The 10,593-nt window shown below is 41.9% G+C and overlaps 1 protein-coding gene across 1 annotated transcript in view; it reads right to left on the reverse strand.

Moving 5' to 3' along the window:
- The window catches only part of KLF8 (KLF transcription factor 8), a 209,204-nt gene that overhangs the window by 94,877 nt on the left and 103,734 nt on the right, over positions 1-10,593 (reverse strand). Inside the window, exon 2 of the mRNA XM_027766016.1 lies at positions 1,852-2,418. Coding sequence (XP_027621817.1) covers positions 1,852-2,362 — 511 coding nt within the window. The 5' untranslated portion in view covers positions 2,363-2,418. The remainder of the gene's footprint in view (positions 1-1,851; positions 2,419-10,593) is intronic.

Below are 10,593 nucleotides of genomic sequence, written 5' to 3' on the forward strand. Positions count from 1 at the left end.
ACTAAGTGGATGTTTAGGGGACTTTTGTCAAAAATCAACTGGTTGTAGATAAGTGGATTTATTTCTAAGTTCTGTCATGTTCCATTTGTCTGTATGTCTGTTCTTTGTCAACACCTTGCTTCTTTTGTTAAAATGACTTTATTGCTTCTTTTGTTACTATGACTTTATAGTATAATTTGAAATATGATAGTGATGCCTCCAGCTCTTAAGTTTTCACATTTCAGAAAACTTCAGCTCTTTCCTTGGTGGTTTCAAGTGTTCTTCCTTAGAAATTCCTGGTGAAATGCAGCTGAGTAATTATTGTTTTATGCCTTCATTACAGAGGAGATGAGTGGTGAGTACTTCCTGTTGGCCATCCTGTTCTGAAAATCCCCAGATCCTCATTTGACTTGAGTTGTAATTCTCTCACCATCTTCCCTCTCCTCTGATTATACTCCAATTTATTAATGTTCTTCTTAAAGCACAATACTCAAAACTGATTGTAGTACTACAGAAATAGTGAAGTTAAATATATTGAACCAGTTCAGGGGCACATAATTTTCTGTGATCATTCCCAAATACACACTAAAGTAGGTGTACCTCTAGGAGGGAAACTAGGTGGCTGACTAATAGTGGTAGAAGGCAGACTTAATCTATATTCTGAATTTATTTTAAATATTAAATATAATGAATAATTACATTATTTGAATTCTCTCCTGCCAGTTTTTCATTTGTTTATCAAGTTATTTGCTGCAAAATAACTCCTATTTAGCACAGTAAGAAAAACAGGGAGTCTTGGGACCAGCAGTTAGCTATGTCGCTGGACTCCCACATAGTCGACTGCGGTTCGCGTCCCGGACCCAGTGGCTTAAAACTCACGCCGGGCGCGTGTGCGTGCGTGCCCAGGATCCCGAGAGGAGAATGGAGGAGAAGGGATTGCGGTGTGGCCATCCCCCCGGGGGGTGATTTCTCGCTTTCTGTCTCTCTGTCTCTCTCTGTCTGGTGAGTGCATGCGTCATATGGCAAAAATCTCTCAAAATAAATGAATAAATAAATAAATAAATAAATAAATAACAGGGAGTCTTATTCTTAAGGATTTTACAACTTGGTTGGGAATAATGTCCATATACTTGTAACATAGACAAGTAAAAAGTGTAAAATAGAGGATGGTAGATTGTAAGGCAGGAGCTAAATTTAGCTAAGTATGGTAGGGATAGAAAGAAATATTGTACTCAGCTTTCCCACCAAAGCATCCTTAATGGCACAGAATAGACACATTCCCCTGGAAAGTCCCAGGATGGGTATATTATTAAGCTTAAATTACTTTTCAAGTTACTGTCTTATCTTAAAAGTTTATTCAAAATTTGTATTTTGCTCTATAACACAGCTATATGTTTATTTACTTATTACTTACATGAAAATGAGAGAGAGAGACAGACAGACAGAGAGATGGCATCCTCAACAGGGTTTCAATGCCACCATCAAACTCTAAGCTCACCCATTCCTACATGACAGGCACACAAGTGCTCAACATATTCAGGGACATTTCTGGCCATGAATAAAAACCTTCCCATGTGGGTCTGCCTCATAGAGCACACATTTTACCACTGTGTCACCATCTGGCCCCAGTAACAATATCATATTTAAAAATATAAGATGCTTTAAATTATTTACTAATCAAATAATATAAAAGTTCCAGGAAGGTGCATAATATTTCACTCAAGGATATGCATACCTATTTGAATCAGTGTTTATAAAAGATTACTCTTGAAGCAATGTGAGATTAATTTGAGGGAGTGGAAAAATACAGGTGATAGAGCAACCCAAAAAGGGAACAGATGGAGGAAAGTGAGAGGCAATATTTATGCTTACCTGATCCGGCATTTTTGCCATCTCCTCCTATGAGTGGGACTGTAATGGCTGCAGGGCCCCCATCTTCAGGCAAAGTAGTATACATCATGGGAAGAGACTGTACCACCACTGGGATGGTTTTCAGACCACCCATTTTATTTTGCAGACTGATTGAGGGGATGGTATGAATCACATGTAAGATCTGCTGGCCACCAGTGCCCTGAGAGGAGGCCAGGATAGAGCCTGGTGTCAAAACTGTTGGGATGTTTGCTGAAGTGCTTGTGTCAGATGTTGAAGTGGACACCACAAGGGTCTGGGGAGCAGACTGTGCCTTCAGAGGACATATTGGAGCCTGAAGCATGCTAGCAGGCTGGAGAGGAGTCTTGGGCTTGTGAAAGGAGAGGTCGACTGGTTCCACCTGGGGCAAGTTGAAATCATTAGCCAGAAGTTCTTCTGGGGGTTCAATCTTGATGTCATTAAACATTGCTGGGTTCTCCATGGGATTGGCATCCAGGAGTGGGAGAGATGTCATATTAATCTTCAGTCTGCTGTCTCAGGAGTATCTCTAATCTGAACAGGGTCAGTGAACTAAAATAAATAAATAAATAAGATATGCAAGAAGAGACATGTGAGTAAAGAAAGAAAGAAATCTCCACTTTCTCCTCATAGAAAAAAAATACATGGTATTAGGGGGGAAAATTAGGCAGGAAAAAAAAGAAAAAACAAAAAGAAAACAAACAAACAAACAAACAAACAAACAAACAAAAAACTTCACTGAGCACCAGTAAGTACCAGGGACAGTATCAGTCAAATGATAAAGATTATTTCATTTAATAGTCACAATAATTTTACCATATTATTTAAAATCAACAGTTCCTGAGTATCTACTATAAGCACTATGTTGAGCCAGGTGGCAGTACGATGAGTAAGATAGGCCAAGAAGTGCATACCAACTTATTAACTATAATGATAGAATAATATAAGTACATACAAGTCATATATAAGTGATGTAAGAGAAATGTGAGTTAGATATTTTGGAAAAAGAAAAAGCAGGTCAATAAGGTCAACTGAGGCAGGAGAAGGCTTTAGGCTTCCCACTGCCTTCCATCTGCACCAGATACATCAAGACTGGCTCCTACCACACCCTTTCACCACCATTACTCCCAGAGTCTGGGCTGCAGATCAGGCAGCAGCAGCAGTCAGTTAGGCCACCAGAGGCAGGAAACTGCTTCAGGCTTCCCACTGGCTTTCAATCATTATAGGTACATCCCGGCCAGTTCCTTCCACACCACTTTGCTGCCAATACCCCCAGAGCATGCGCTGCAGATCAGGGGGCAGCAGGCCATCAGTGAGGTCACTGAAAAAGGAGACCACTTCAGGCTTCCCACTGCCTTCCAACCACCCCAGGTACATCCAGACAAGTTCCTTCCACACCCCTTTACTGCCATTTCTTCTGGAGACTTTGCTGATGATCTGGGAACAGCAGCACTCAGTGAGGTCAATCAAGACAGGAGACAGATTCAGGCTTCCCACTGCCTTCCAACTATCTTAGGTACATCCCAACAAGCTCTTCCAACACTCCTTTGCTGTCATTATCCCCACAGTCTCGGCTGTGAATAGGGCAGCAGCAGTAGTCAGTGAGGTCAACTGAAGCAGGATACTGCTTCAGGCTTCCCACTGCTTTTTAACCATCTCAGGTACATCCCATGACTCTTCCCACACCATTATGACCCCCTTAACCCTGGACCCTGTGCTGCAGATCAGGGAGCAGTGGAAGTCAGTGAAGCCAACTGAGGCAGGAGACCACTTCAGGCTTTCCACTATGTCCAAAACTCCCAGGTAAATCTCAACTGGTTCATCCCACACTTTATCACTATCATTACACCTGGAGCTTGCAATGTGGATCAGGGAGCAGCAGCAGTTGGTGAGGGCAGCTGAGTCAGGACATCACTTCATGTTTTCCAACACCTTTAACCCATTCCCAAACACATCCCAACCAACTCCTCTCTCACCTCTTCACAGACTTTACCTCTGCAGCCAGAGCTTTGGATCAGGGAGCAGTGGCAGTCGGTGACACCCACAGAAGCAGGCAACCACTTCAGGATTCCTACTGCCTCCAACCCTCCCCAGATAATTCCAACATGCTCTTTCCACATCCATTCACTGCTATTACTTCCAAAACCTATACTGTAGATCAGAGAGCAGTAGCAATCAGTGAGGCCAACTAAGGCAGGAGATTACTTCAGGCTTCCCACTGCCTTCCAACCACTCCAGGTACATCCCAATCAGCTCCTTCCACACCCCTTCACCACCATTATCCCTGGAGACAGTGCTGTGGATCAGAGAACAGCAGCAGTCAGTCAGGTTAACTGAGACATGAGAATACTTCAGTCTTCCAACTGTACATGTGTTCCCATGTACATCTTAATTGACTCTTTCTATACCCCTTGATTGCCATTACCCCTCAAGCTTGCACTGCAGATCAAGAAGCAGCAGCATTCAGTGAGGCCAACAGAAGCATGAGACCACATCAGACTTCCCACTGCCTTCCAACTCTTTCAGGTATATCTCAACCGGCTCCTTTCACACCCCTTCATTGCTATTATTTTTGGAGCCTATGCTGTGGATCAGGGATCAGTGGCTATCAGTGAGAGAAACTGAAGAAGGAAGACCACCTGAAACCTCTTGCTGCCCTCTGCCTTTTACCCACCAGGAATATCTTGAGACTTTATAGTTTTCTGACTCCTATCTTAGTTGAAACTCTCCAGCTCATCCCTGGGAGAACCTGGTCCCAAGAGACTGGGAAAAAAATCACTATCTAAACCTATATATATGCACACTATTCAGATTAGAAGTCAAGGCCTTCTACCAAGAACAAGTCTGAGTTGTTGAGCTCTTCTCCCCACCACCCCCGATAATATAGAATTGAAATCAGAAAAGTGAAAAAAGTATATAACCCATCAGATGACTAGAAACCATCATCATGACACAAGAAATATGGGAAAATAAGGAAATGCCCTCTTTTTCTATGCAACATATAATTTTTTCTAAAACCATGAATAGCACAAGAAATATCAGGAAAGTTAGAAATAGTTCAGAATATTCATGGTGATAGAAATGAGGATATTTTTCCAGGATTTGAAGGAGATAAACACCATCAAAAATCAATCAGAACTTCTAGAGAGGAAGACATTAACACAAGAAATCAAGAGCTCCTGATCTCTGCCTCTGCTGCCTTTCCTGGGTCTACCTTTACTGTTGTGAAGCCCTCAGCCTAGGCCCACCCCTTACAGACCCTATGCATTAGTAAGGACAGATTAATTGCAGACATCTCTATCTTTGCCTCTGGTGCTCTGTCCTGGATCCACATTCACTGCTGTGAAACCCCCATTCTGGGTTCATCACTTCCAGACCTAGGATTAGCAAAGACAGAATAGTTATAGGTATCTCTATCTCTGCCTCTGCTGCACTGTCCTGAGTCTACCTCCACTGCTGTAAAGACTCCAGCCTAGCTGCCCCCCTCTCCAGACCCTAGGTATTAGTAAGGACAGAATAGTAGTAGCAGGCATCTCCACCTCTGTCTCTGCTTTCCTACCCTGAGCCCACCTTCACTCTTGTTAAGCTGCCAACCTGGGACCCCTTTCCAGACCCTAGGCATTAGTAAGGACAGAATAGGTGCAGGCATATCTGCCTCTGCCACCTGAAACCTCTTGCTGCCCTCTGCCTTTTACCCACCAGGAATATCTTGAGACTTTATAGTTTTCTGACTCCTATCTTAGTTGAAACTCTCCAGCTCATCCCTGGGAGAACCTGGTCCCAAGAGACTGGGAAAAAAATCACTATCTAAACCTATATATATGCACACTATTCAGATTAGAAGTCAAGGCCTTCTACCAAGAACAAGTCTGAGTTGTTGAGCTCTTCTCCCCACCACCCCCGATAATATAGAATTGAAATCAGAAAAGTGAAAAAAGTATATAACCCATCAGATGACTAGAAACCATCATCATGACACAAGAAATATGGGAAAATAAGGAAATGCCCTCTTTTTCTATGCAACATATAATTTTTTCTAAAACCATGAATAGCACAAGAAATATCAGGAAAGTTAGAAATAGTTCAGAATATTCATGGTGATAGAAATGAGGATATTTTTCCAGGATTTGAAGGAGATAAACACCATCAAAAATCAATCAGAACTTCTAGAGAGGAAGACATTAACACAAGAAATCAAGAGCTCCTGATCTCTGCCTCTGCTGCCTTTCCTGGGTCTACCTTTACTGTTGTGAAGCCCTCAGCCTAGGCCCACCCCTTACAGACCCTATGCATTAGTAAGGACAGATTAATTGCAGACATCTCTATCTTTGCCTCTGGTGCTCTGTCCTGGATCCACATTCACTGCTGTGAAACCCCCATTCTGGGTTCATCACTTCCAGACCTAGGATTAGCAAAGACAGAATAGTTATAGGTATCTCTATCTCTGCCTCTGCTGCACTGTCCTGAGTCTACCTCCACTGCTGTAAAGACTCCAGCCTAGCTGCCCCCCTCTCCAGACCCTAGGTATTAGTAAGGACAGAATAGTAGTAGCAGGCATCTCCACCTCTGTCTCTGCTTTCCTACCCTGAGCCCACCTTCACTCTTGTTAAGCTGCCAACCTGGGACCCCTTTCCAGACCCTAGGCATTAGTAAGGACAGAATAGGTGCAGGCATATCTGCCTCTGCTGCTCTGTCCTGGGTCTAAATTTACCGCTGTGAAGCCACCAGAATGGGAATCCTGCTTCCAGACCCTAGGCATTAGTAAGGTAGGAAATATTGCTCTCTATCCTGCTATTTTCTATCTTTCCTAACTTCTTAAAAAAAGGTTCCCCACCCCCGTGTTTTTCTCTTGCTAATTTGAATCTCCTTCCCTCATATAGTACAGAATAGTTGCAGGCATCTCCAACTCTGCCTTGCTGAACTTCCTGGGTCCACTTTGACCACTGTGACGACCCCAGCCTGGGCCACCCTCTTCCAGAACCTAGGCATTAGTAAGGACAGAATAGTTGTAGGCATTTCCATCTCTGCCTCTGCTGTCATCTCCTGGGTCCACCTTCACTGCTATGAAGACCCCAGCCTAGACCCACCCCCTCCAAACCCTAGGCATTAGTAAGGACAGAATAGTTGCAGACATTTCCATCTCTGCCACTGATTCCCTATCTTGGGTACACCTTCAGTGCTCTGAAGCTCCAGCCTGGGACCCCCACTTTAGACAATAGACATTAGTAAGGACAGAATAGTTACAGGAATCTCCATCTCTGCCTCTGCTGCCATGTCCTGGATCCACCTCCACTGCTGTGAAGCACCCAGCCTGGGCCCTCCCCTTCTGGTCCTTAGGCATTAGTACGGTAGGCTAAATCTCTCTCTGTCCTTTATATTCTATCTTTTCTAACTTTCTTTTTTTAAAAAAAATATCCTTTCCCCCTGTGTCTTTCTCTTGCTAGTTTGTCTTTCTTTCCCTCAGGTATGAAAGGATAGTTGCAGGCATCTCCATCTCTTCCTCTTCTGCTCTGTCTCTGTTCCACCTTCACTACTGTGATACCCCAGCCTAAGCAAAGTTTCAGACCATAGGCACTAGTAAAGTAGGCAAAAACTCTCTCTATTCTGTTATTTTCTATCTTTTCTAACTTCTTTTTTTAAAACAAACAAACAAAGAAAAGTACTTTCCCCACCATTTATATCTCTTTTTTTATTTGTCTCAACTTCCCTCAGATAAGACAGAATAATCCCAGGCATTTACATCTCTGCTTATTCTGCCCTGACCTGGGTCCACCTTCACTGCTGTGAAGCCACCAGCCTGCTTCTCCTCTCCTCCAGACCCTAGGAATTAAGAAGGTAGGCAAAATCTCTCTCTAGCCCATTATTTTCTTTCTTTTCTAACTTCTTTTTAAAAAACTTTCCTTTCCCCCGTGTATTCTCTTCCTAGTTTGTCTCTCCTTCCCTCACATAGGGCAGAATAGTTGCAGGCATCTCTGTCTCTGCATCTGCTGCCCTGTCCTGAGTCCACTTTCACTGCTTTGAAGCTCCAGCCTGGGCTCCCCTTCCCAGAGCCTAATAATTAGTAATATAGGCCAAAATCTCTCTGTTTTGTGTTATTTCCTATCTTTTTAATTTTTTTTTAAAGTTTCTTTGCCCCATGTCTCTTTCTCTTGTTAATTTATCTCTCCTTCCCTCAGATAGGACAGCATAGCTGCAGGCATCTCCATCTCTGCTTCTGCTGCCCTGTCCTGGATCCACCTCCATTACTTCCCCCCCCCATCTTAGCCCCCACTTCCAGACGCTAATCATTAGTAAGGAAGACAAAATCTCCCTTTATCCTGTAATTAAAAAAAAAAGTTTCCTTTCCATTTATGTCTTTCTTTTGATAATTTATCTCTCCTTCCCTCAGATAGGACAGAATAGTTGCAGGCATCTCCATCTCTGCCTCTGCTGCTATTTTCACATGGTGCTTCTGTGGTGTGTGGTTTTCATTTTTAAATTAATTTTACTTTCTGCAACGTGTGTTCTGTCTTATTCTATTCTTTTTGTTTGTTCTTTCCTTCTTTTTCTTTGCCTTTTCATCCTATTTCTGTTTTCTACTTTCCTTTTCTTTTATTTTACTTTCTCATTTTACTTCTTGGCCCTTACCCACTGCCTAGAAAGGTCAAGGTGCATACTAGCCAAACATCTGAAAACTGTGAGTCTCAGAGAATTCTTCGACCCTCACTGAACTGGTTGTAAAAAGAGAAAATTTGAAGGACCAGCAGTTAGTGTAATGGCTATGTCGCTGGACTCCCATGTAGTCGACTGTGGTTCACATCCTAGACCCAGTGGCTTAAACTCATGCTGGGTGCATGTGTATGAGTGCCCAATATCCCGAAAGGAAAATGGAGGAGAAGGGGATGCAGCATGGCCATTTCCCCTTGGAGGTTATTTCTTGCTTTCTGTCTCTCTGTCTCTCTCTGTCTTTCTGGTGAGCTCACGCCCCCTATAGCAAAAATCTCTCCAAAAAAAAAAAAGAAATTTCATCTTCACAAATCTGATTTCCCCTGTGATTACCACATTGGAAGACAAAACTGAAGGGGGAAAATAGCTACAAAATGTTTTACAGTAAAGAGAAACACACAAGCGCAGTTACAGAATCCTTCTCCGAGAAATTGGCCAAAAGTAAATACATTACCAAGTGAATAAAAATTGGAGAAGAGTCTCAGAAATGAGAGGACCAAGTAATATACCTCCATCAAGGGAACACAGTAACTTATCTCCAAGTAGGGAAAATTTAGAAGATATTACCAAATATCAGGAAAAAAGTTTAGAATTTTATGTTGACAAAACATTATGAAATACTGGGACCAGCAGTTAGCGTAATGGCTATGTCACTGGACTCCCACGTAGTCTACCGTGGTTCGAGTCCCGGACCCGGTGGCTTAAACTCACGCCAGATGCGTGTGTGTGCATGCATGCCCAAGATCCCAAGAGGAGAATGGAATAGAAGGGATTGTGGCGTGACCATCCCCCCTGGGGAGTGATTTCTCACTTTCTATCTGTCTGTCTCTCTCTGTCTGGTGAGCACACACACCCTATAGTAAAAACCTCTCAAAAAAAAAAAACAAAACCCAAAACATTATGAAATACAAGAGAAAAGAGATACTGAGCTCCAAGAGGTGAAAGTCCTTCCATGGTATGAAAGAAGAATTGGACACCATAAAAACAGAATAAAAAAGTTAGATATGAAGGCTGTGATACAGGAAATCAAAACCTCCATCAAAAGTATTAAATGTAGGTTAGATCATGCAGAAGTTGAAATCACAGAGGTAGAAGACAAAGCCACTGACTTAGAAAAAATTCTCAAAAATATTGAGCAAAATAATATACAAGAAGCACTAGATACCATTAAATGCCTAAACATTCAAATAATTGGTATTCCAGAAGATGAAGAAACTAATAAGGGCATTGATAATCTTCCACAAAATCATGGAAGAAATCTTTCCAAATCTAAAGAAGCACTCAAACATTCAGACACAAGAAATACAATGAACCCCAAATAGATTTAATCTGAGAAGATCCTCATCACAGTACATCATAGCCAGATTGGCCAAAGTCACAGAGAAAGACAAGATACAAAAATTGGCAAGAGAGAAATGTCAAGTCACTTACAAAGGTTATCCCATCAGGCTAACACCGGACCTCTTGTTGGATACAATGCAAGCAAGGAAAGAATAGAGAAATATATTTAAAACGTTAAATGAAAAACAATTTAAGCCAAGAATACTATACCCGATAAGATTATCCTTCATATGGGAAAAAGAGATTAAAATGTTCTCAAATAAACAAAACCTGAAAGAATTTACCAATTCCAGACCTGTTCTTCAAGAAATTCTGAAAGGACTACTATATCAAGAAACTTAAAAACAGACAGACAGAAATAAGAGAACAACAACAACAAAAGAATATGGCCAACTTAATGGTAGGGATAAGTCTGGAAATATCAATAACAACATTGAATGGTCAAGGATTAAAGTCTCCTATCAAGAGACACACACTAGCTGAATGGTTAAAAAATCAGAAACCCTCCACCTGCTGCCTACAAGAATCCCATTTTATGAATAAAAATGAACATAGATTAAAAGTGAAAGGATGGAAAAAGTTATTCCATGAAAATAAAAAAAATTGGTAGTAGCTATAATGATTTCAGAAAAAAATAGGCTTTAAAACAAAAATGGTAAGAGCAGCCACCGCGCCCCCCGC

The sequence above is a fragment of the Tupaia chinensis genome, unplaced genomic scaffold (assembly GCF_000334495.1).
Source record: "Tupaia chinensis unplaced genomic scaffold, TupChi_1.0 Scaffold140338_1, whole genome shotgun sequence".
NCBI lineage: Eukaryota > Metazoa > Chordata > Mammalia > Scandentia > Tupaiidae > Tupaia > Tupaia belangeri.